Consider the following 27,169-nt stretch of genomic DNA (forward strand, 5'->3'; position numbering starts at 1 on the left):
TAAATTCTCTGCCTCTGGCAGGGCAAATAAAGCAGCCGTTTGGCACCCCAGCCAGATCCTTTGCCGTCCCATTTTTCAAGCTCGTTTTGGGGCAGCAGTGAGCAAAATCTTCCTCCCATCTGCCTCTTCTTCCTCAGGGGGTCCAAATCTTTGCATTGGAACAGGACAACCCTCTGAGCTCCTTCTCCCCATTTATTCTCTCCCAACTTGGCAGAACAGGTCAGGTGGAGCAAGCAGAAGAACCAGAGATGCTCCTTTTGGGAGGAGACTCTCTTGGGAGTTGCAAAAGGGGTGCTCTGTGCCACAATCGTTCCCAGTCTATAGTCCCTCACTATACCAGGGAAGGGGGTTCAGAGTTTGGATGGCATGGTGTAGCCTCCACCTCTACCCCCATCATCAGCCCAAGAGTGTCACAAGAGTGTGGGTCAATCATCTTCAGCGCCTGGAACTCAACAAGCTGGATGGTCCTCAATGACCTTGGGGATAGCACAAAAGTCCCCTCAACCCCTGTGGTTCAGTCGAAAAGGGAAAATCCCCAGTGGCTTCACCCCTATGCTGAAGTGGATAATGGACTCACATGGTGAAGAGGCTGCCGTGCTTTCCAACTTTCCTTCTCAAGCAGGGGGTCTTGGCTTTTTCAAGATAGATGTATCCCAGCATTTCCTCATCAGTTACAGAAGCCTCTCCCACTCCACCAGGGGCTGAGCCCCAATGAAGAAAATAGACTCATCTTTGATGTGGTTGAGAATCTTCCTTCCAAAAGGCAAAATGGCTAGAAAACACAAGAGAGGACAGAAAGCATCCCAGATCCTCATCTTCCTTCACCAGCTTCTTCTCCACACCATGGGAACTCTTGTCTTCCCAACATAGCCCTCTGCCAGAGAAGCAGAGAGGTTCTTTCCCTGGGCATGTTTGAAACCATGGGGAGTAGGCTAAAGCCAAGAGCAAATCTCTCCTGTCCAGAATTACAAGAAAAGTTGGTGTGTCCCTTTATCCCTCCTTTGCAGAAGTCATTTGGAAAGAGTGGGAGATTCCTGACAAAAGGCATGGTTGGTTAGTCCTGAAATTCCACATGGGCTGAGAAGCCAAAGACTCTGTCTTCATCTTCCTTTCAGCCAATGCAGCAGTGGCCTTCCTGGCAAAGGGCATGGTAATTTTTGCTGAAGGTTCTTTCTTCCCAGAATACCCTGCAGACAAGAAGATAGAAGACCTGATCAGAAGGGACTGCTAAGCTTCTTCAGCTGCCCTAAGAGTCTCACTGACAACCACCCACTTCACAAAAGCCACAATGTCCTCGTGCAACTTCCTAAAAAGCATCAACCTCCTCAGAACTATGACAAATGGAATTCACTGCTAAGGAAGTTACATTCATAGCAGGCGGATTCATGGGCATTACACTTTTCAAGCCTGAGAGTCTAGTTGACAGGTAGATACAGAAGAGAGTCGCAGTATGAATACTTTGGAGCCCCAAACTCTCCCCCTACCCATCCCTTCTTTAGTCCTTCTCCAACTTCAAGAGGTGCTGAGAAACATTGATCCACCCTGAAGATCTTTCACGTCCCAGAGCTAGGGACAGAACAGCCTGTCTCTCAGCATGAAAACTGCTTGGAACTCTCCCCTCAATTCTTCACAGTCAGATAAAAATCTGGAGGAGTGGGGCTATCTTAGAACTCTAGAGACTGGTCAATGAAGGTAGTGAAATTCAGGATGGAGACACTAACTTCCACTACCTCCATGATGTCAAGGAACCCAGCATCTTCCATCCATCTTCACCTGCAACTACTGAGTCTTCTGGGCTTATATATAGAGATCACTCAATGGGCAAAAGTGCCCATGAAAGAGCTTCAGGGATTCCTATTACAGGTCTGGAACCAGTGCTTAATTTGTAATGAAAGAGGGGTTGGGACTCAAGCAATTAAGTGCTGGGACTCAAGCAAAGTTTTGACTTTCATAACTGGCATGGCAAGCCCAGAGGTGCCGGGGCTATGAACTGCTAAGCTGAGAGGTGCTGGGGCTCAGCCCTGGCAAGCCCCAGCACAAATTAAATACTTCCTAAAACCATTCCCAACAAGAGATGCAAAGGAAAGGAGAGGTGCCACCCACAATTGATGAAAACAGGAAGCACACATGATGGTACCATTCTTCCTCCACAATCCACATCCAAAAATTCTGACTACAAACACCAGCCTTTCAGCTTGAGGAGCACACTTGGGACCCACGGGGCACAAGGAACATATTTAGGATCAAAGAGAAAAGAGCGATGACTCAAGAAGAGGTGAAGAAGGAGCACTCTCTGATTCGTTCAGATGGGACAATGGCTGTTCCATGCATAAATCCACAAGAAGGCAGGTCTAAATGCCAAAGTGATGGAGATAGTCTCCTGGGCAGAATGTTGCTTGGCCTCCATCAGGACAGTGCACAAAAATGGGACACTGAATACAAAAGCTGTCTGGCTAGGCCATCAGCAGACAGACACATCAAAGTGGAAACGAGAAGTATTCTAGCTGAGATCCAACGAGCTAGGTTCCCCCAGGGGACCTATTCACATTTGGTCAGAACATGAAAGCAAAGCTCTTCATCAGCAACGCAGACCAGAGATTGCTGGGAACGGAAGCTCTGACTCACTGATTAGCCAAATCTGCTTCTTTGTGCCACCCACTTCCCTTCTACTACTACTAGGAAGAGAGACTAAAAGATTATTTTTAAAAAGGTGGAAGTGATGGTCATTCTCGCCACAATTTGTCCAAGATGGTCACCATGGTTCAGCCCTAACAGAGCAGTCACAGAGACCTGCAGTTCACCTTCCCAACAGATTCGTCCCATCTGAACGAGTCCACTCCTGCATCACAGCCCAGACTATCTGAGCCTGACACTTTGGATGTTGAACACTAATTTCTAACCAAGATGGGCAGTGCAAGGCCATGTATAATCTCCTAGCCACCTGCAGGCTTTCTTCCCTTTCCGTTTATGCAAAGCATACAAACAGGATCCTCTTAGTGATGCTAAGATGGGAAACAAGGCATTCCTGTTCTGGATTTCTTATAGGCCAGCCAAGAATTGAGCCTAAGACCCTCCACCCATCACATTTTGCATCTCATTCATAAACTGTGCTATAAAAGCAGACATGCCCAATTACTGATGGATTGCCAGATGATCAATGTCCCTTCCATCCAAACCAGCATTTAGGCCTGTCTGGGATCTGCCCACAGTGCTACAAGCCATTTACCCACCCCATTTGGGTTGATGGCTCCGGTTTCCCTGTTCTTCCTTGTCATTAAGACAAGTTTTCTGGTCACAATCGTGTTGATAAGAAGCCTGTGAAATTTTTGCTCTGAGAAGACACAAAACTTACAGCATGTTCTGTGAGGATAACATAGCTCTCATATATCAGTCATTTATTACCAAGGAAAACTCTTCCTTCCACGCCTCACAGGAAATCATTTTTCCTTCATTTTGGTGAAAAGTTCCGCACTTCTGGGGAGGAGCATGCTAGCTGTGAAAAGAACTGCTAAAATTTACCCAGATGGAATGAACCCATTCAGGAAACATTATCTTCATTTGTTTACTTTTGCCCTAAATGCCTGGTCTTGAACACATCAAAATCCTCCATAGCCAGCTGGATCGAGTGCTACATTTCTGAATAATGACAGGTTTCAGAGTAGCAGCCATGTTAGTCTGTATTCGCAAAAAGAAAAGGAGTACTTGTGGCACCTTAGAGACTAACAAATTTATTTGAGTATAAGCTTTCGTAAGCTACAGCTCAATTCATCGGATGCATCCGATGCTCAAATAAATTTGTTAGTCTCTAAGGTGCCACAAGTACTCCTTTTCTTTTTACATTTCTGAAGTCTCTGCAGACACTAATATGCCAATTCCAGGATGGGACAGAGCTCACTCATTACATTCCTTGATGGCGTCCTGGACAGAAAGGGCATCAGCTGCTACAGAGAGAATCTGCAAAGCTGCCCCGAGGTTATGCAGCAAGACCTATAGAAAGCACTGCAACCTGTACCTCCAGTCCTCGGTGGTAGCATCATTCAAGAGGAAGCTGCTCCCAAACTAGACTAATACTAGAGAAGAGGAAATATTCTTCCTCTGTCCTCCTTATCTGTTTCTTTCTAGTAATGTTTCCTTATTGCTCGCTACATCTGACTGGGAAAGAGGTCAGGATCCTAAATGGAATGTTTGTTCCTTGACAATTTCCTCTCTAGAACTGACTGCTTTCCCAGTCAACCCTACCTGAAATACCTTCTTCAGATGCCTCTGCAATGGCTGCCTCGCCACTCCATGTGTATACTTAATATGGTCACTACTAAGCATTTACATTTATCCATTAACATCCATCTGGTGTTTCAATATAGACGTTGAAGTATTCATCTGGTGCAACGGCAGAAGAGAAGTGGCCAAGCCTGGGGGTCCTGTGAGACCTATCTGAACTGCCATCAGTATTTGCAGGAAGAGAGGTGCAGCCCAAATGTCTCATTGTGAAAGAGGTCAGTCCCAGAAAGGAAATCCATCAGATGACAAATATGTGATACTGTTCCTCAGCTCAACAGATCTGGACAGGTCATTGCAAACAGAGGAGCACAAGGTGGGAATCCATCAAGGAAGCAATCTTAGTAACTGTTCCATTTGGGGGAATCCCAATGAGCTCCAATCTTGGAAGACCAAACAGCTGCCTCTGCTGAGACTCTTTAAACTCCAACCTGGTGGAACTTGCAGTAGCATGTGGGAGAGAGCCGGGGTGGGAGCATGGCATGCAGAACTTTCCTCCTGGTTTTCTTTTCTCAGCCACTAGCATGCCTTTTGCACTGGTGCATGGTGGGAAAGTGCTCCATCCACAAGGCCAGACGGAAGCAACTGGGCATATTTCCTTTGACAAATGACCCTGGCCCACTGCCTTCTATGCAAGACGCTGCCCCCAATTGCATAGACATTACAAGATGGGGATACACGACGTTCCAGCCATGGGTTATGTGACATTTTGACATAGTGCCTGGGACCCAGAAAGGGAAGAAACGGCAGAGTCCATGGAACACTTGGTTCCTCTGTGTCACAGAGGTATGTGCCACCACATCCCAAATAACCCATTGCTTCAGCGCCGTATATCTGATTTATGCCACTTGCACACAGCCCTGGGACTTGTGGAACAGCTGTATTTTGGAGGGGTGGGCTGGGTGGGTTCAGAGTAGGAAGCGAATACCAAAACTGCAGGGAAAAGTAGAACTAGCCAGCAGCAGCAGCAGAAAGCTGGAGAGGCGAGTGGTTTAAACTGGTGTTCCTGGGGCTGTGTGCGGAGTGATATAAATCCTCATCAGGACAGACACTTTTGTGTATGATTTGCCTTGATTAACGGGTTTCCTATTCTTTTCCTGTTTGTCCATTTGTTTTTTCTCTCCTGTTTCCCGTATTATTATTTTGTTTGTTTGTTTGTTTTTGCTCTCTGGGAATGCCTCTTCTCCTCTCCTCTCCTCTCCTCTCCTCTCCTCTCTCTCTCGCTGCATCTTCCTCCCTCTCCTCTCCTCCACCCTCCCTCCCTTACTCCTCCTCCCCATCTTTCCCATCCACCCCTTCCTCCTCCATGAGCAGTGGCCGCATCCATTACACTGAGATGTATGAAATGCTGACTCTCATGTCACCACCGCTAGGCCTCGGCAAGAGATGTCCCTCCAAAGTGGCCTATAAGGTAGACCAACCCTTCCTTCCTTCCTTCTGGGCTAGCGCTGAGGGGGAGGGGGAACTGTTTGAATACTCAGGAAGCTCCAACATGGTTTGATTTAATCAGAAATCACATGCCCCGTAAGGAGAGGTACTGTCCACTCTGACAGAGCTCTGTTTTAGGTATGACACACTCACCAGGACACCCAGGAATGTAGCATTCCTGTTATGGGAAAGGACGGAAATCTGGCTCAGTATAAGGATGGGAAGTGAAAGGATAATACAGCCCCTTTGCAGTAGAGACAATTGGACAGCCCCCGCCCCCCAAGTGGGATTGATAGGGGATCTCTGGAACTAGGCCTCCTCCAAGTGATGGAGGAAGCTCCAGGATGTCCCATCACCTATATGACCCTGAACCATACTGCTCCCAGCTCAGCTCACTTGGAAATGTTGAAATGAGAAGATGGTAGGCTATGGGGGTTCCTCCTGTAGGCCTGGACGTGCAATGATCATGGTGTGCCAGCCTGGCACTAGTTCCCCAGGGAGAGCTCGTGCAATCGGGAAAGAGAACACTCCATGCTAAGGTTGAGCTGGTGAGAGTCCCATCCCTTTGCCTGCTGGGGATTTTTACCTTTGGGCGCTAGAATGACTATCTTTAACTGACCCTTTGATTGCTCTGCTGGTGCAGTGCCCTCTGCTCTTGCCTCTGGGGAGGCACTCTAGAACCTGCTGGCCAGCTGCATGGGATGTGTGGTGTGGGAGGAAGCTCTGAATGGGACAGGAGCTGTGCAATGTTGAGCTCTGGGCAGGCTGGCCCAAAAAGGTAGGCAGAGTGGGATACCCTGTTGGAGACAAAACTCAAAGAGAATTACGAGGGAGACTCCAAGATCAGGGGCTGGGATACTTGGTTCAAAAGCCACTGGAGGATCTCCCCAGAACATGGCTTCCAGACTTCCCCTACTGAATGCTGATAGTGTCTGCAGTGTTCCAGCTAGCAACAGCCTCTGCACCCACATATTCCTCTGTAGTTGCTAACACTTGCACAAGCACTCTCTCTTGCTCCCACATACACCCCTGCTAGAGTTGTGGCTGGGTGAGAATCTTTGTGCCCAGGAGAACTGCTGTGCATGATGCAGCAGGAAGCACTAAGGATGGGATGGATGTGGGTAGGTGTGGGAGAGGGAAACCTGATGTATACACAGAGCAAAATATACTCTCTGGAAAGTGGATCTGGCCATTTGAGTTTGTCCCACTCTGGGTGAAGGGAGCATGGCCTGCCTCTCCTGCCTTGGTCGCCTTCCTCTCTCTCCCCGGCTGCCCTCTCTCTATCTCCCCCTTGGATAAGTTGGATCCTATGCATGTGTGATCATATGCCGGCAAACGTCATCTCTGAAAGACTCAAAAAGGGGGCGCCAGGATGTTGCATACTAGGCAAGCCTGCCAATCAGAAGTGCCCATGGTTTAGGGGTGTCCCCAGGGGATGGGGCGGAAGCTGGATTGCAAAGCTGCTCTGAAGCAGGAGATGGAACGATTCCCCTGGGGCTGTCTCCCCCTCTGTAATTTCCAGAGCCAAATCCCTGAGTTTTCAGGAGTCCTTTCAGAAAGCACAGGGAACACCCCCTCACACTCCAGGCTAAGAGGTTGCTCTTGGGCTGTAGCATAGGGTCCTGGAGAGCCAAATGACAGGCATAGGAAAGCAGTGAGCTGGAATATTGGGGGGGGGGTGGAAGGAGCTGGAATGGGAAGGAGGGGCTGATCCTTGCCCTTCTTTTTTTGGCTGTGCTGTTTTACCTGCTCTCTTGCTTTTTCCCCTCCTGCCTGCTCAGTGTGTTTTTCGATATTGTTTTTTGCCTGCTGTTTTTTCTCTTTCTTGCGCAGAGGCTGGTGCTGATGAACATGCCTGTGGCCGAGGACATGACGGTCCATTTCACCTCCACCTTGATGGCGCTGATCCGAACAGCACTGGACATCAAAATCGCTAAAGGTGAGGGTGGGGAGCAGCGGCATAAGAATTCAGGAGCGGTCAGTGCAGATGGCGGGACGGGTGGTGGAGCTGATTTATTACATTGGCAAGGGGCAGGGGGCCGTTCATTCAGTCCTATCTGCTTCCTCTGGCAGGCTGAGCAATATGTACTGCCATCACGGGGACACGAAGGGCAAAGTGTGGGATCATAGCTCTGGGGTCAGCTGCAGGGATGGAGGAAATTGCTAGTAAGAAAAGGCAAGAGAGAAATCAACCCCAGTCTGTGGCTGGCTCTGTAACCTTTCCAGCGTGAAACTATCTTCGGGTCCGGAAGGAGCTGCTTTCCTTATAAGTATTGAAACTGCCCTCTTCCAGGATGGGCAGCTTTCCACTTAAAGCTGTGGTGCTCGGAAAGCATGAACGTATCTCCTAGCCATGACAGCCAGAGGGAGAGATGTAGGAGGACAGCTCCCCTCCTCCTAACAGAAGAGAATCACAAAAACCGACTCCAAGTACCTTATGTTCTCTAGCAACCTCTTTTGCCCAAAGGGCAGAAAGCAGCATTCATAGGAGCCTGTGGAAGTCCCACAGGCTGCTGAGCGCAGGGTGTGACCTTGAAAGGTGGGGAAGAGTGGGTGGAGCCCTGGAGGGAGACCCCTAGAAAGGGAAATATTTAAAATAACCCTTATGAGGATGTGGAAATTACTTCACTCCAATACTCTGCCCATTCTTGGTCCATAGCAAGAGACAAGTAGAAAGTCAATGGACAGGGCATGGCACTGGGTGTCTTGGGGGCCAGGTGTAAGAAACCGAAAGCCAACCCCATTTCACAGCTATCCAGTGGCCTGTGTGAATGTGAACTGGAGTAGTGGCCTCAGCCACGGGGCCAGTGGAGAAGTATCCATGTCGCCAGCAAATCTGGCATGAACTGGCGCCCTTCTTAACAGCCTCAGCTCAGAGGCCATGGTCTGAATGGGTCATGGGGGGTGGAATTAGCTTCTCATCCCAGAGGTGGCTGCACCAGGTGAAATGTGAAGCCTGTGGGTAAGGCCATATAGGGGAGCTTGCAGTGGCTCTGCCTGGTGTAACGATGCTGGCTTTGGTGGTACCCAACTGAGAGTACCAATTCAGGACAAATTGCTTAAAGCAGGGCAGTTACAGTCCAAGGCTGGGGTTCCTTTGCACACCAAGGCAAACCAAACTGGCCAAACAGAGAAGACTTCAGTTTTATTGCACTGGCTAACCATAAGTCACACAAGCAATTCCCTTAGACACTCTAGTTTCCCAGTATCCCCACCAGTGCCACTTGTTATGGGGATGAATGGTTAGGAAAACCAATATCCCAGTAAAAGAAAAAAGGTTCTCCCAATCCCAAGGGACCAAGCCCCAGACCCAGGTCAATATATAAATCAGATCTTACCCATAAATCATGCTGTTGCCAATCCTTTAGAATCTAGAATCTAAAGGTTTATTCATAAAAGGAAAAAGACATAGATGAGAGCTAGAATTGGTTAAATGAAATCAATTATATACAGTAATGGCAAAGTTCTTGGTTCAGGCTTGTAGCAGTGGTGGAATAAATTGCAGGTTCAAATCAAGTCTCTGGAGTACATCCACAGTTGGGATGGGTCATTCAGTCCTTTGTTCAGAGCTTCAGTTTGTAGCAAAGTCCCTCGAGAGGCAAGAAGCAGGATTGAAGACAAGATGGAGGAGCTGCAGTAGCCTTTTATAGTCTCTTGTTATGTGTCCTTTCTTTGTTCCAAAGACAAGCATTCCAGTACATGGCATGAAAAAACCTTAGAGTTCTGTCCATAGGCATGTCCCTGCATGCACTGCTGAGTCATAAGGTATATCTGCCTTCTTTCAGTGGGTCAGTTGTATAGCTGATGGTCCTTAATGGGCCATCAAGCAGACTAGACAGTACTGATGCCAAACTGTCTGGGGTGTCACCCAGAAGCATAGCACAAGTTTGAAATACAGACAGTATAGAGCCAATATTTATAACTTTAAATACAAAAATGACACACACATACAGCTAGCATAATCATAATCAGCAAATCACAACCTTTCCATAGACACCTTACATGGCAATCTTTGTACAATATTTGCTGCAAATACATACAGTGGTTGCAACAATGATCTATATGGTTGCAGGTTATGTCAGTAACATCACACCTGGGTTACCCCTGTTCTCCCGGGTTGTCAATACCTTTCACCAGCACTTAGTTTAAAGGAAGCGACAGTGGGCTAGCAGCAAGTGTGTGGGGGATGGAGGGAGGGAGATCTGCACTGGGTGAGACGCTTTTATGTGAATTTGATTTCCCTTCTAGCACTTTATGCCATTGGATGTTCCCATTCAGAGTTGCCACTTGTTGGTAGTGGCTTTTTCTCTCAGTTATGGCTGCATGGTGCCATATCATTTAAAAGCAAATCCATCTTAACTTTTGAGACGGAAAGGATTACGTTCAGCTATGCCCAGGGCATGGAGCTGGACTCATAGGGTGTCTACACTGCAGTTGGACACCAGCAGCTGGCCCCTGCTAGCTGACTTGGGCTTGGGGTAAGGGGCTGTTTAACTGCTGTGTAGACATTTAGGCTTGGGCTGTAGCCCGAGCTCTGGGAGCCTCCCACCTCGCAGCGTCCTAGAGCCCAGGCTTCAGCCTGAGCCCGAACATTTACACCACAATTAAACAGCCCGTTAGCCCGAGTCTCATCAGCCTGAGTCAGCTGGCACGGGCTGGCCATGAGTTTTTAATGGCAGTAGCAGTCAGAAAAGCTAACAGAACATTAGGAACCATTAGGAAAGGGATAGATAATAAGACAGAAAATATAATGCCATTATTTCAATCCATGGTACGCCCACACCTTGAATACTGCAAGCAGTTCTGGTCATCCCATCTCAAAAAGGATACATTAGAATTGGAAAATGTACAGAGGAGGGCAACAAAAATGAAAAAGGGTTTGGAACAGCTTCCATGTGAAGAGAGATTAAAAAGACTGGGACTGTCTGGCTTGAAAAAGAGATGTCTAAGTGGGGATATGATAGAGTCTTCAAAATCATGAATAGTGTGAAGAAAATGAATAGGGAACTATTATTTACTCCTTCATATAACACAAGAACCAGGGGTCACCCAATGAAATGAATAGACAGCAGGTTTAAAACAAAAGGAAGTACTCCTTCCCACAATGCATGGTCAACCTGTGGAACTTGTTGCCAGGGGATGTTGTGAAGACCGAAAGTATAACTGGGTTCAAAAAAGAATTAGATCAGTTCATGGAGGATATGTCTATCAATGACTATTAGCCAAGACAGTCAGGGATGCAACCCCAAGCTCTGGGTGGCCCTAGTTTCTGATTGCGAGAAGCTAGGAGTGGACAACAGGGGGTGGATCACTCGATGACTGCCTGTTCTGTTCATTCCCTCTGAAGCACCTGGCATTGGCCACTGTCAGAAGACAGGACACTGGGCTAGATGGACCATTGGTCTGACCCAGTATGGCCATCCTTATGTTCAGTGTAGACATACCCATAAGGACCTCCTGGCCTTCCTGCAGCCCATCCCTTCGGTAGTCTGTGTGGACCCATTCTGTCTCTCTATTCCAGGTGGTGCAGACTGGCAGCAGTTGGATTCAGAGCTGCAAAAGGAGATTCTGGCCATCTGGCCTCACCTGTCCCAGAAGATGCTGGATGTACTAGTGCCCCTGCCAAAAAGTGAGTCTCCTCCTTCTGCATCATTGCTGCCAACTTCTCACAATGCCAGGGTGCGGGAGGCATCTCCCGCAAGGGGACCAGAAACATGGCAATAGCAGCACATTGCTTAAGGAGAAGCCCAGAAGAGATTTTCTCTAACACGAGCAAAATTTCTCCTTGCTCCACCCCAACACCCTGGACCCGCTTGGAAAATAAATAGCATGCAGTGATCGTCTCAGATCAAACCCCTTTGATCGGGGGATCCTCTGACCTATACATGTGTGAGGGGGAGAGGATTGTTTGTTCCCCCTTTCTGTTGATGGTGTTACAGCAACGGCCTGATGAGGCTGCATATCTCCAGTGTTTCATTACTGTGATTCTAAGCTGTCCACCTCCACACTGTCCTAAATCTGGAGGGATTTCCACCCCCAATACTTGGTCTTTTAATTCCATTTCTTCTGGAGCAGTGAACAGAGTTTGATAAGGAGAGTAAGATGGGTATCATGAGATCGCAAAGGGGTGGGCAATAGAGTCTTCAGACCTTCCCACCTATTGATTCTGCTAACATAAAAGTATTCCCCTTATGCTTGCAGCTTCTGACCTGACGGTGGGCAAAATATATGCAGCCATGATGATCATGGACTACTATAAGCAGAGCAAAGCAAAGAAGCAGAAGCAGCAGCTGGAGGAACAGGTGAGGTTCAACCACTGCAAGAGATGGCTGGTGCTTTTTGGCTGTGAGGAGAGCGGAGAGCTCACACCGGTTTCAGAGCGAGGGTTCTGTATCAATGTGGCCTTCAGACAAGATGCTGACCACACACAGATTCTCGACCTGCTGACAGCACGTGGCTGGCACAGCACTAAGACAGTGACCATCTGAAGGTTTAAGGGATGGGTGAGTGAAGGAGATGACGGGTAAAAGAAGAGGTGAGTGATTTAAAGCAAATGTATTCATAGCAGTGTAGAGGTTATACTAGACAGATAGAAAGCAGTCCAGAAGATGGATTCAGGAAAGGGGAGCATTGTCATGCTTTTAACCTTCTGTACAAAGGATTTCTTTTTTATGCAGCAGAAATGTTTTGCACTTAAAACGGACTCAGTCTGTTTATTTTTTATTACAGAAAAACGCCCCTATGTTCCAGCGCATGGAGCCTTCATCTCTGCCTCCAGAGATTCTTTCTAATGCCAAAGCTTTGCCTTACGTCCAGCAAGACACCCTTTCAGGCCTGTAAGTATAGCCCTTAATATCTGTAGAATATCTGCTCTGGTATTTCTGTTCCTACAGACATTATTTTATTTCCTGAATGAATGGCACTGGAGGTTCAGATAGGGGTAGTAGGCAGAGCCCAAGGGAAAAGGAAATCCTGGCGGTCAGCAGAAACATCTCGATCATTGTAGGATGAGTCCAGAAGTATGCGCTTCTGGTGTGTTTTTATTAGTGTTACCAAAGGACCACAAAGAGCCGCATTTCAGCCCATGGACAGCATCAACATGTATCCAGCCACATAGACATAGAACTGTGAGAATAACTGTTTCTTCAGTTCGTTGGCAGTTCCAAAAAACTGGAAAAATATTTCCATTCACACACCAAACCTTAAATGTCTTGGACTTTTCAATTAATTGAAAAAGTTGGGAAACTTTTCAAATGTTTCATTTTGGATCCTTTTAGTAAGAGCTAAGGAAATGAAGGTCTAGAGCAGGGGTTCTCAAACGGGGGGTCATGACCCCTCATGGAGTCACAACTCCATGGAGCTGACAGCCCCAAGCCCTCATTAAATTAAATCCCCCCCTTTTTAATTTTTAAGGAGGAGGGGGTCACACTCAGAGACTTTCTCTGTGAAAGGGGTCACCAGTACAAAAAGTTTGAAAACCATTGGTATAGAGTCACAGAAAATAAGGAGGAAGAGCCCCCCCATACACCCAATATCCTCATGGTTAGAATACTTACCGGGGATGTGGTAGACTCAAGTGTGAATCATTCAGGGACAGGGCCTTGAACCCAGGTCTCCTGGGTGAGTGCCCTAACCCCCAAGGTATAAGCGATTTTGGAGTGGGGTGCACTCAGTCTACAGTTGTTCCACTGTTGCCCTTTAGAATCTTATCAAAAAAAATTCAGAAGTTGTGTATTGACATTCTGACATTTTCAAACTTATTTTCTTTTTTTAGTTGGGCCTAAATAATTTGCCAAAATCACCATGAATTTGCAAATAGTTTCAGTTGTCCCAAATCTGCATTTTTTCAGCAGACAAATTTCATCAAGCTCTATGTAGACAGCACTGAAAACCCAGCATGGCATTAGCAGAACAACCAGCAGTATAATGAAGTAGGACTGATATGCGTCTGGGACTGGTAAAGAGATAGTGAGCCGTTCACTTCAAGGTCTCTAGTTTAAAACCAGATCAAGATTAGTAGTGACTATAAGTCAAAACTATTCTGATGCAAAGGGAAGATAGGGAGAGGCCAATATGGCTCCATCAGGAGCTCTTTAATTACCTGAAAATCAAAAAGGAATCCTACAGAAAGAGGAAACATGGTCAAAATGATAAGGAGAAGTACAGAAGAACAGCACAAGCAAGTAGGGACAAAATCAGAAAGGCTAAGGCACAAAATGAGTTACATGTAGAAAGGACATAAAAGCAATAAGAAGAGGTTCTTTACATACATTAGGAGCACGAGAAAGACAAAGGAACGTGTGGGCCCTCTACTTACTGGGGAAAGAGAGCTAATAACTGATGACATGAAGAAAGCTGAGGTACTTAATGCCTATTTTGCTTCAGTCTCCACGAAAAAGGTGAATGATGACCAGATACTCAACACAATTAATACTGACAACAAGGGGAAGGAACACAAGCCACAATAGGGAAAGAGCAGGTTAAAGAATGTTTAGATAAGTTAGATGTGTTCAAGTCAGCATGGCCTGATGAAATTCATCTTAGGGTTCTTAAGGAACTAGCTGACCCAATCTTGGAGCCATTAGCAATTATCTTTGAGAATTCTTGGAGGGCAGGGGAAGTCCCAGAAGACTGGAGAAGGGCAAACATAGTGCCTGTCTTTAAAAAGGGGAACAAGGAGGACCCAGGGAGGTATAGACCAATCAGCCTAACTTCAATACCTGAAAGATACTGGAGCAAATTATTAAACAATCAGTTTGTAAGCACCTGGAAGATAATAGGGTTGGAAGTAATAGTAAGCATGGATTTGTCAAGTACAAATTATGTCACACCGACTTAATTTCCTTCTTTGATAGGACAACTGACCTAGTGGATGAGGAGAAGCAGTAGACATGATATTACCTTTATTTAGACTAGATGATCAGAATGGTCCCTTCTGACCTTAGTATCTATGAATCTAGTAAGGCTTTTGACACAGTCCCCACATGAAATTCTCAAAAGCAAACTAGGGAAATGTGGTCTAGATGAACTTATTATAAGGTGGGCGCACAACTGGTTGAAAGACCATACTCATAGAGTAGTTATCAAAGGCTTGCTGTTACATTGGGAGGGTGTATTCACACAGGGGTCAGTCCGTGATCCGGTACTATTCAATATTTTCATTAATGACTTGGATGACAGAGTAGAGAACATGATTATAAAATTTGCAGATGACACCAAGCTGGGAGCAGTTGTAATCACTTTGGAGGACAGGTTAAAATTCAAAATGACCTTGACAAATTGGAGAATTGGTCTGAATTCAACAAAATGAAATTCAATAAGTTCTTCACTTAGGAAGGAAAAATCAAATACACAAAATGGGAAATCATTGTCTAGGTGGTAGTACTGCTGAAAAAAGATCTGGGTGTTATAGTGGACCATGAACTGAATACGAGTCAATGCGATACAGCTTCAAAAAAGGCTAATATAATTCTGGAGTGTAACAACAGGCATGTTGTCTGTAAGACATAGTAGGTAATTGTTCAGTTCTACTTGGCACAGGTGAGGCCCCAGGTGGGGTACTGTGTCCAGTTCTGGGTGCCACAATTTAGGAAGGATATGGACAAATTGGAAAAAGTCCAGAGGAGAGCAACAAAAATGATAAAAGGTTTAGTAAACATGACCTATGAGGAAAGGTTGAAAAATCTGGGCATGGTTAGTCTGGAGAAAAGAAGACTAAGGCGGGACCTGATAACAGTATTCCAATGTCCGAAGAACTGTTATAAAGAGTCTGGTGATCAGTTGTTCTCCATGTTCATGGAAGGTAGGACAAGATGTAATGAGCTTAATCTGCAGCAAGGGAGATTTAGGTTAGCTATTAGGGAAAACTTTCTAACTCTAAGGGTAGTTAAGCTCTGGAATAGCCACCAAGGAAGGTTGTGGAATCCCCATCATTGGAAGTTTTTAAAAACCAGTTGGACAAACACCTGTCAGGGATGGTCTAGGTTTATGTGGTCCTGCCACAGTGTAGGGGGCTAGACTTGATGACTTCTCAAGGTCCTTTCTATCCCTAAATGTCTAGGGTTCTAAGTCTTGCCATTTGATTGCTGTTTGGCTCATGTGAAGTGAGCCCATGGTCTCAGCCTTTCTCCCAGTAGGCCAGTGCCACCATAGCAGGTGGCAACTGTATCAGTCTCGGCAGATGAGAAATGTGGCATAAAGACTGTGTTACCCTCTCGTCCCCAGAGGTGCTCCCTCTCAGTCAGGGCTGAGGGCCGTTGCAGCACAGTATGAGGAAACTTGCCCTGCCTCTACTCTAGCTGTACCGTTTCTGAGCATCAGTGTGCACTTCAGTCTGGGAATCTCATGGCTTTCGCCAGCTCTGAATTCACCTGAAAAAATTTTAAAAGAGGAAAAGAAAAAATCAACAATGCTTGAACATGACTGGCACTTCTTTCATGAGTGACACAACACCCTGTTCTTCAGACACAGTACAGGCACGTGCATGTCACATTAGTAATGCCATCCCCATAATCGCAGGCATCCCTGGGGAAGCCATCGCTGTACCACTGCACCACCATTAGCTGCAAAAGAACTGCACTGCTTCACAGAGAAACAAAATGTCCAATCTAGGAACAGTAAAGCTCTTGTGATTGTCAGCCAAGCATGACCACCAGGTGGAGGCTCATTTTGGAACTGTCACTGTGCTCCCACATTGCAGGTGGCACAACGGGTGTCCCTTTTCAGTGACGTGCCAGTTGTCAGGACAGAACTCAGGAATGCCAGATTGAAGTTTGTATGGGAGATGAGAAGTTGTTAATTTCAGTTCACAGCGTACCCACAAAAGGAGTGCCTTTAGCCAGGAGAACTTTGAGAATGCAGTGCTGAGTGAAATGAGGTCACCTTTTTCTCTTTTAGAGGTTTAAGTCAGAGAGGCCGTCAGTAATCACAGCATGAAGATTTTTCTCTCTCTCTGTCTCTCTGAAGTTAGAATATCTTTGCAGGAGCAGCCGGAGTGGGTACCCGTCGCTAAGTCCACTCTCTCCTCAAGAGATATTCCAACTGGCTTGTATGGATTCGACACATGGGCAGTTCCAGGAGCAGCAATCTCTGGTAAACCAATGCCCTGCCTTTAATGTACTTCCTTTATGGTCTCAGCACCACTGCCCTGCTCTGTTTCCAAAAGGTAGTTCCAATTTTATTGCCCCATCCTGCGAGCGTGGGCGGTCCCACACACATGCACACCGCTCAAAAATCTTCTTGGATCCATGATTCTCAACCTGTTTCCATTGTGGGCCACATATGCAGCCCACAACATGTTATGTGGGCCGCATCCAATGGGATGGCCTGAGCATGTCACATGGGCTGAAGCTCTGTGCTGATTGGGCCGCAAGCAGCCTGCGGGCCACAGGTTGAGAACCACTGGTCCAAGCAATAATACCAACCCTCTTGCTACTTCTTCCCTCCACCACCCTCCCACTCCCCTACCCCTACCCTGATTCTGGGAAGCAAATTCTCTGACTGCATCCTCCTGCTTGGCAGTGGGAAGTGTGGATCTCTTGTCACTGACAATGTAAGGTCACGATGTGCCGGCTTCTGCCAATAGGGGATCAATAGCAGGAGCAAAAGAGGGAGAACACTGATCTCTTAACTATCTTTTGGAACCCACTGTAACAAATTAAGATGTATTCCTGTGTAAGGGCTTGATCCAAAGCCCACTGCAGTCAATGAGCGTATTTCCATTCACTGACTTCAGTGGGGTTTGGGTCCAGTCCTAAAATAGGTCACACCAGAATGGCCCTACATAAAAGGAATATGGAAACCCATTTCATGCTAGATCCTTCTCTAGAATTGCTTTTTAACATGGTTTTAACATTTGAGTCCTTCCATTGTAAAGCAGGTGGACTTCAGATGGGTCTTCATGCATGCAGCACTCTAAGGGCCCTGCTTTCCTATCCCATGTATAGTGCATGGGCTCCTCTGGCTCCTACTGGACAAGTGGTCCAGTAGTCTTTTGGAAGAAAGAGAGCCCGTGTTTGTACGGCTGTACTGAGCACGCGCAAGCGTTCTGAGCCCATCTTGGTATGTTTCAGATCGTACACAGGCCTGGTTTGTAGGGAGTGTGGCAATGCAAAATGTACACACACCACATATTGACAGGTAGACCCAGATGGCCAGCTGGTGTAAATCAGCAGGACTCCATTGGAGCTATGCAAGTTTACAGCAACTGAAGATCTGGCCCGACATGTTAATCAGAGATACTAAGGATGCCATATGCCTGGTACTGTTTAACTATGTTTCTAAAGAACATCTGAGCAGCCCAGTGTTCCTCCTCTCTCTGTTTCTGGGCCCAGGACATGAGTGCACAGGAAATATCACAGACTGGGAGGGGTTCTAAGACTTTGTGATGTTGTAGTACAATGGATTGATATAATGCAGTAAACTATCCTTTTCTTCACAGGTCGATTCCTTTTATTAAATACTCATTTCAGTGGGTACCCTGTGCTGAACGATGGTATCGGCTGCTTTGGGATTCATGTTCATCTTGTTGTCAGTGCTGGTGTCCATTATCAAAACTGAACTGTTGAACTGTGTTGCACAAACGTGAACATACACATATGCCCACATTCCAGTCAGCAGCACTAGGTCTGTGTATGTGTATATATGGCCACGTGTGTGCATTGGGCACCACCCTTACACTTGTTGGACTGCAGTGTTGTATCACTGTACATTTCCAGTCTGATTTGTATGCTTCTCAGAGTTTGTAGCACTATCTCTGTGAATTCTGTATCACACACATGGCACCTCTCCATACAATTCAGCCCTTCAGCCAAAAATGGAAACTGCCTGGTCAACCTTTTGTGGAGACTGCTGGCTATGAAGGAGGGGGTCTCTGAATCATCCCTTCTATTGTCACTTCCTGGTGATGACCCACATCTATCTGATGTCACTTCCTTGCAACCCAAAATAATAACATTTGCTTCCGTTTTTCCTCTTTGACCAAAACAAAAGAGATTTTTAAAGTCAGAAATTAATCAAAATATACAAATATGACATTGAGCCCTTTCTGATTCATTTAACTTGGACATGACTGGAAAAATCTTTTAGAAAATCAAAACATAGAAGATTCTGCGAGCTTAAAAAAAGAAATAAAAGAAAACTAAGCAGCAGAAGGGTAGATATTCCAGGGAGCTAGAAAAATCAGTCTTGGTTTTCCTTCTCTCATTGCTAAAATAAAAAAGTAGTGAAGTTTACCTAAGTGTCAGCCAACGCAGGAACCTGTGAGCTGGATCTCTGTAATGAAGTCTGAGACTGAAACTGCTATTAATACCAAATCCAGCCATTCTCAGTGTTTGGCCAACCAAAAAACTGCACTCTGTTCCTGAGATTTGAAAGAGGCAGGTTCCTTTCCTGTCAAGTGGTTCCCAGTCCAACAAGAGCACAGACACTGGCAGGAGAGAAGTGGTGACCTAATCAAACAAAATCCCACGAGCTTGGCTGTGTGTTTATTTCCAGGAGCCAGAGGTTAGAGAGTTTCAAAGCGCGCAGCCCTCTAACCGTGGCAACTATCTCCCCGTGGACACTCAGGAGCGCGCTGTATCTGGGAGGGCCTCCTCCATGCCACGCCTGACTGTGGATCCCCAGGTAACACCAAGTAAAACCATAGCTGGACAAGCAGAAGTGGAAGTACGTGGCTGTATCTATCTGATATGAAAAGAGAGCCCATATTTTTCCCTGTGATATGTTTGATGCTGCACTGCCAGGCCCTACTGCAGTGTGCTAGGTATCACTAGTGCTTTTCCAGTGGGTCTGTATCTGGATGGCATTGGGAAATAGTCTATCTTAGGTGCTGACATGGCCCCCAATCCTATTGTACCTGAGCACCCCACAGTCCGTACCGTAGTTATCCTCACAACACCCCTCGGAGGGTGATGCTATTATCCCTACTGTACAGATGGTGAACTGAGGCACAGAGAGACTTGCCCAAGGTCACACAGGAAGCCTGTGGTGAAACAGGGAATGGAACCCAGATCTCCCAAGATAGAACCCAAACCACTGGACCATCCTTCTGCTCTCCCTAGCCCACCCCCATTGTCGTTCAGCAGGACTGGTTCATTGGTGTTTCATTCAACATGCAACATTTCAAAGTATCCCTCCCCACCTGACAAACATTTGTACTGACAATTACCCAACTTCTGCTTTCCTTCTTCTGCCATTGTCCCCAAACATATGCACACCTGTCTGGCCCTGGGTAGTCTGTCCTGATCAGTCCAGGCCATGCTCCATCTCTTTGTTTGTCTGCCTGATTTTTCTGTCTGTTTGTCTCATATTCTGTTTTGACCGAGACATGAAAGCTTTTCTCAGGTTGTTTTCATAACCCTTTGGCACGGAGTATCAGGACCTCACATTTCTTCAGTAGTGGGGACAGTATTAACAGGCCCTTCCATGCCAAAGGGGGTGGGATGCAATGTTCCTAGTACTTTCTTTGGGTTAAATCCACATTGCTTGTCTACAGTGGCCCTTTGGGGAGTGGGGAGATAAGGAGAACTTTTCTCTGCTGATGCTACTGAGTGAACTGGTAATTTGGCACCTGGTAATGGATGGATGTATGTTTAATGGCTCTTTGTTGTATCTTTCCCAAATACTGCCTGCACAATCATCCCCAAATTGGCTGAGACAGTCCAAATGGACGCAGAAGCTGCTCTACGTCTGGCACAGAGGGGACTGACTACCTCTGGGAGGAGTGGCTGAACACAGTGTGGGGATGGAAGGCAATATGGCAACAGCACCGAGGGACTGGAGGGAAATGGAAGCATATAGCTTTGTTTTAAAGGGAAAAATACACGAGAAGCAAGGGGAGGTGGCAGGAAGCAAGTCAGAAAGAAGGCACAAGAAGAGAAAGGGAGATAAATACAAGGAGAGGGGATTGGGTGGGAGAGAGAAGGGAAGGAAAAGAATGGATACAAAGATGGAGAAGGGAAAAGCAGATGAAGAAAGGCAAGAAAAATACAAACAGGGACAAGAGAAGACAACAGTGGAGAGAGGGAAGAAAACAAGTGTTGGATTACAGGAGGGGAAAGAAGTGGTGAAAGGAAGAGGAGAAGCATGGAAACTGTAAAGGATCCTTTGAGATGAGAGAGGAGAGGGAATGGGGAGGAATAAGGTGGCTGGAGGGATGGAAGAGAAATGGTGTAAGGGGGTGAAGGATATGGAGAGTGTATAAAGTTAGAAGGGCAGGTAGTCGGCTATGAGAGCAACAAGAGAGAGGGCAGATGGGGAAGGGCAGGGGATGAAGGACAGGATGGTGGGTTGGTGAGAATGGGACAAGCCGAGGAGAAGTACATGGAAATATGGCAGTAGTTATGCAAATACATTGAAAAGGAGAGAGACATGGGAGCGAATAAGCCAATAGGAGCTTTCCTTTCTCTTCCTTTTTGAATTTCCTTTGCTCTTCCTTTTTCTGTGCTGATTAACACCAGCTGAGAATCTGCCCTTATCTTTTTAATTCAATGATAGATGCTGGAGCAGCTCTGGAGCCTTTGCTGTTAAATTTCCTGCACTCCCTTCTGGAAGGTGTCTGAGCAGGAGACACTGCACTAGTCTTTCTCTGATATTAGACACCTTAACTTCGGAGTGGCCTATCTGCCTCCCCCTGCTCCTGCTGCTGGCTTCCATTAATCATCCCATGGGGTGTATTTCTAGGTAGTTACAGACACGAGCTCTATGAGACGATCATTCTCCACCATCCGGGACAAGCGTCCTAACAGCTCCTGGCTGGATGAGTTCTCCATGGAGCGAAGCAGTGAAAACACCTACAAGTCGCGCCGGCGCAGTTACCACTCCTCGCTGCAGCTATCTGCTCGCCGCCTGAATGCAGACTCAGGTGAGGGGGGCTCTTTCCCAGAGTACAAGAATCCTTTTCGGGTGAGTAATTCACTCCTTTCTGCAGATGGAGCTTCAATGTTACTATTAGGTATGGCAGAGTCGTGGAGCACTCTGCCCAAAGACAATGGTAAAGAATCGAGAACTAGAAGTCCAAACCAATCTAGCTTTATCATCATGCATTGCTCTTCTCATGCGAGATGTGCAGTAGAACAGTATACAGGATTAAATTATACATTCGGAGAGTTCCACAAGGAGAGGAAGGAGCTGCTAAGAAATATGGGCAAGGGAGTCATATTTTTATGAAATCTGAAAATAGATGGAGAGTCCATGAGCCAGAGAGATGCAGGAGCTGCAAAGAGCAAGGTTAGCTTGTACCAGGTGTGGAGATGACAGAAAAGCGGCGGGGGCTGAACAAGCAGAGGGGGCAGCAGGCAGACCAGGGAAGAAATAGTGTTCTGTAAAAGTTGCACCCGCAGTCCAAGAATTGCCAAAATGAGGTGCCAGAACAGCTGCAGCAGGCCAGCTGGTGTCCCATGTTTGCGTCTTGGTCTGGGGTCCCTCCCACTGTGGTCCAGCATTCCTCCAGCTGGCATGGGCCACAAAACATCTGTCTCAGGTCCCTGTGATTGGGCTACCAACCAGGCCCTTGCTCCAGTGTCCATCTGGTTCAGCTCTACTCGCTGTGGGGTGTTCTTCCTCTAACCCTGAAGGGGGATTATGATCTCTGGACCCCCACTTTGAACAAATTGCAGCAGCTGTCCCACTGGGGAGCCTTACAGTCTGGCTTTGTCCTCCCCAGGCCACAGGTCCGAGACACATCGCTCAGGTGGCAGAGAACGAGGGCGATCCAAAGAACGCAAGCACCTGCTGTCCCCAGACATCTCCCGCTGCAACTCGGAGGAGAGGAGTCCTCAGGCAGACGGCGAGTCTCCTGTCCGGCGCCAGTCCAGGTCACCCAGCGAGGGCAGGTCGCAGACGCCAAACAGGCAGGTAGGGATGAAACCAGCAGCCCAAATACCATTGTTCCAGGCAGGGATCCTGGAGCAGGAAAGGAGGAAAGCAATCATTCCCCCCGGAAATCTGTAAAAACACTGAGATCCCTGCACTCCTATCTCTGGGGTTAGGCAGCTGTTGGTCAATTATTCTGTATATTACGGTAACACTGAAAAGTCCTACCTGCCACTGGAGCTCTGTTGTGATAGGGCCTGTGCAAACACATAGCAAGAGACAGACTCTGCCTCCAAGAGCGTCCTAGCTAATTAGACAGGACAGACAATGGGTGGGAGGGGAAACATGGGCACAGACAGGTGACATGACCTAGGTCACAGAGTCAATCCATGGCAGACCCTGGAACAGGACGCCTGAGTCCCGTTCAGGGCTCTATCCACTAGACCACATAGGGTGTTATTGTATTATCCTAGTGCAACCTGTGTGGTTTGCCGTTGTGAAAGCACAGTGCCCAGGAACGTAAGTGCCTCTTCTGTAAATCTAGCAGGGAATTGGTGGTGGTGGTGATAATAGTACCAGGTCCTATGCCATGTGCCATCAATTAGAAAGCTTATTGTAGTGCTACCAGTAGCTGAGGAAGAGTCTCATCCCTCCATATAGCTCTTTGCCATAGGAGCCCCAGCCACATACAACCCATCCCTGTTTAAGTCTAAGGGTTTTTTGCCTTTTCTTCCCTATCATCCCCCCAACCAAGACACAGGCCCAGCTTCTCCATGGCCTTGCCCCTCGTCCAATCATTTACACCCGTGATGTGTGGGTGTGAAATGGTACCATTCTTCTTGGTAGTATTTGACACCCCTTTTCCACTAGTGCAAACAGCTGCCCAAGCAGCATGGTGGGGGAGAATCAGACCTATTCATGTGAACAGTTTCTTTGTCAGTGTGTTTGAGAACACCATTAATTACCACTGACACCATGTGGGGTTGCAGACATCCATCCCTGGCCTTGTCGGTGCACCTTTGTGATGCAACAAGTGTAGGACTGTGAAAGCACAAATGGATGATTGTGAGGCCCAATGCACACCATTGTGAGATCACTGAAGGAAAGTGGGAGCAGCTGAATCAGTTTCCATCTCTGTTTACTCTGTTCTAATTTCCTGAGGCCTGGTCTTCACCAGGAGCTGGTCTATGCTGAAGAGCTACATCGGTGTAGCTCCGTCTCTCAGGGGTGTGAAAAAAACATAGTCAAGCTGACCCAACCTCTGGTGTAGAGGTCTGTGGTCTAGGTCTAGGTCTATGGAAGAATTCTTCCATCAGTCTAGCTACCGCCTCTCAGGGTCGTGCATTAGCTACACCAATGGGAGAACCCCTCTCATCTCTGTAGTGATTGGCTACGCTGAAGCACTACAGCAATGCAGCTGCAGTGGTTTGAGTGTAGACGCAGCCGGTGTGTTTTTAACTCAAGTTAGCTATGGTGTGTCTACACTACAGGGGCACTGCTGCAGCGTTGATGCTGAAGCATAGATGCTTCCCTACATCACCAGAATTCTTCCTTTGACCTAGCGGTGTCTACAGTGGGGTAGGGTTGATCTTACTCCATTGCATAGAGCATGACATTTTTCACAGCCCTGAGCAATGTAATGAGGAATTTTAGGTGTAGCCCAGGTGTAACTCAAGGTAAAATCCTCGTGAAGACAAAGCAGATTGGAGCATTCACAGGAGTTTGCAGGTTGAGTTCAAGACCAGGCTCCCCCGTGGCTAACTGGAATTAAGAAGACACCTCATATCCTAGGGAAGACACAGCCATGGAGAGATGACTTTTCATCAGGGGCTTCTGAAGGGGCAGGACACAGCTTTTGACCAAACCATCCCATCCCAATTGTGCTGTACACATGATTGTCTCCTTCCATTTTGCAGGGCATGGGCTCTCTGAGTGAAAGCTCCATCCCCTCTATATCTGACACCAGCACCCCGAGACGAGGCCGCCGGCAGCTCCCTCCGGTCCCACCAAAGCCGCGGCCACTCCTCTCTTATGCCTCCATGATGCGACACTCCTGTGACACCTCCCCGCAACCTGACGAGAGCGAGGGGGGGTCCCCTCTGTTCTCCCAGGCCCTGGAGACGAACGACACCTGCCTGACCGAGTCTTCCAGCTCTCCACAGGGAAAGCAGAGCCGGCACTCCACCCCCCAGCGCTACATCTCGGAGCCATACCTGGCCCTGCATGATGACTCCCACGCCTCAGACTGCGGCGAGGAGGAAACGCTCACCTTTGAGGCTGCTGTAGCCACCAGCCTTGGCCGCTCCAACACCATCGGGTCAGCTCCTCCCCTGCGGCATGGCTGGCAGATGCCCAACGGGCACTACAGGAGAAGGAGGAGAGGGGCGGCGCAAGGGATGATGTGTGGGGCTAGCATCGATGTGCTAAGTGATACGGAAGAAGATGACAAATGCTAGAGGCTGCTCCCTCCCTCTGTTGCATGCTCTTCGCCACGCGTGGGAATGAAACGAATCCAAAATCAAATGCAGGAGAAATAAAATCTTTGTGCAAAAAAATTCGAACCCGCTGACCACTCCCCACTTTTTTTCTGCACAAAGAAGCATTTGATTCGCTTGCACGCCTCTGGTCCAGTAAGGCTCACGCACCAGTGGGATGTGTGTGAAACCATGGAAATGCCCCTCCCAAGCGAAACAGGACTTTATGCCTATGGGAAACCAGAGCATGGATCCACTGCCAAGCAAAACTCAGCAGGAAGCAGCCAGGACCCAGAGATTTATTTGTATTTGCCTTGTTCTCTTGAAGCTTGGCAAAAGATCCCGGAAGGCAGCTTTGAGCACATTTCATTTTTCCCTTGGGAAGTCAGAGTGGGAGGATCGAGACAGATGCAGGGCCCTTCCAGAGACAGAGACACCATCACTGGGGTTCTCTTGTGCTGCCCGTGGCTTTTGGTGTGCTTCCCAGATGTGTTAATGACAAAACTGCCAGGAAGAAGGTGGGGTGGGGGCGGGCAATGGCACTGGGGCCCAGCGGACAGCCAGCCGCTGCTGTGCATGGTGGGAGGGGATGGGTTCGGGTTAAACCAAAACAAAACGGCTTGTACCATGGGGAGATTGTGGGAGGAGGGGCTGGGGGCAATGCTGCTGAACGTAACCACCTTGCTCATACATATATTATTTATATACTGAGAACTATAGGCGTGTGTGTGTGTATATACGGTATGTGTGTGTATATATATTTATATGCTGTATATATAAAGATATACACATGCAGGTATTTGTTTTAGTCAACTGGTGCACACTATCTTCAGGGCCACTTTTCTCCCACAGGACCTCTAGCCAGCAGGCGAAGACTTTCTCTTGAGTTCGGTGCCAGGTATGGTATTTTTCCTAACCTGCGTCTTGTTCAGTTGAACAAACAAGGCTGGGTCAGGCTCCTCTTTTCCCCTGCCTGGAAGGTGGCAGACCTGTTGTTTGAAATGCAAAATACAATTGTAGGTGGATTTAAAACAAAAGGAAACACCTTCCGGGAGATATTAACATGGGTGGCGGTTTTATTGCTGGGCTGTGATTTTTGCATGTGGTTGAGCACCAGCTAGATTGAGGATCTGAGTGTGTGCCAAGGAATTTACCACTTCACAGTTTATACTTGGGCACTTATTTGAGTTCCTTGTTGGGCTATGGGACTATGAAAATCTAGAGAAAGGGGTGGGAATATCTCTTTACACCAATACCTCCTCACTCCCTCTCGTGTGTGCGGCTGGCCTGGCACCTACTCTCTCGTCCTTGCGGCTCAGGTGCCTCTGTGTTTCACTGATGCACGGACAGATTGCGCACTAGGGGTCTGATCCAAAGCTCACTAAAGTCAGTGGAAATGTTCCCACTAATATCAGTGCATATCAGGATCAGGTCCTGATTGATGCCCCTTTGTACTGGCTGAGCGTGAAAGTCTTGTGCACTAGCAAACTGCTTTGGCAAACACGAGCAGACTCTGCCCTAATGAGCCACCCTAGTACCAATTGAGCAGGGCTAGGTGATGCAGAGAAGTATGTAAATCTCTGCCCAGCCCAGTCCTAACCCAAGAGACCCAGAGGAAATGCATCCACCCTCTCGAACAATGAAACTGAAAGACTGAACACAGTACTTTTCAAAACTAAACTAATTGGTTTAGAGAGGGGATGGAAAGTGTAGATGGAAAGCATGGCCATTGGGGGTGAGCCCTTCTCCCCAGGCAGATTCATTGCTGCATGGAGGGACATTCAGGCATATTAGCTTTTCAAGATCTCCTGCAGAGGCAATGCTACAGACTGAATCCAGTCCCCATGTCTCTACTAGAAAAAATGTGGGCAGCATCCTTTATTTCCCAAGTTCAGGTGCAGGAACTGGATGTGGATTGCATCACCATAGCCATTGGAACTTCTCCTGGGCTTGGCAAGATCCCTCTGACCTGGAATGGAGGAGGGTTTTGATCTGACCAAGGAGACCTGGGTTGAGACTTTCAAAGCCGAGGATTTAGCTTCTCAGCTGTTCTCAATTCGCCAGGAGCCATGTGACCCCAGTCAGTTTCCAAAATCTTAACCTTCCTGCCTCGTGGCCTGCTGCCTACTCTTCCACCGGCAAATTACGGGCACTCTGGAGCAGTTCTAGGCAGAATGTTC

General features: G+C 47.4%; 1 protein-coding gene across 8 annotated transcripts in view; it reads left to right on the plus strand.

Moving 5' to 3' along the window:
- CACNA1E (calcium voltage-gated channel subunit alpha1 E) overlaps positions 1-25,547 on the plus strand; it is a 213,624-nt gene extending 188,077 nt beyond the window's left edge. For 2 of the 8 annotated variants that reach the window (XM_038412806.2, XM_038412797.2), the window contains 10 exons: positions 5,590-5,686; positions 7,537-7,642; positions 11,225-11,332; positions 11,905-12,005; positions 12,433-12,539; positions 16,686-16,794; positions 19,198-19,326; positions 21,385-21,565; positions 22,367-22,557; positions 24,432-25,546. In XM_038412806.2, coding sequence (XP_038268734.2) covers positions 5,590-5,686; positions 7,537-7,642; positions 11,225-11,332; positions 11,905-12,005; positions 12,433-12,539; positions 16,686-16,794; positions 19,198-19,326; positions 21,385-21,565; positions 22,367-22,557; positions 24,432-24,971 — 1,669 coding nt within the window. In that variant the 3' untranslated portion in view covers positions 24,972-25,546. Of the gene's footprint in view, positions 1-5,589; positions 5,687-7,536; positions 7,643-11,224; positions 11,333-11,904; positions 12,006-12,432; positions 12,540-16,685; positions 16,795-19,197; positions 19,327-21,384; positions 21,566-22,366; positions 22,558-24,431 lie in introns of all 8 variants that reach the window. The other 6 variants (XM_038412805.2, XM_043491389.1, XM_038412803.2 and 3 more) reach the window with 4 other exon arrangements.
- Positions 25,548-27,169: the final 1,622 nt, after the last annotated feature.

The sequence above is a fragment of the Dermochelys coriacea genome, chromosome 8, assembly GCF_009764565.3.
Source record: "Dermochelys coriacea isolate rDerCor1 chromosome 8, rDerCor1.pri.v4, whole genome shotgun sequence".
NCBI lineage: Eukaryota > Metazoa > Chordata > Testudines > Dermochelyidae > Dermochelys > Dermochelys coriacea.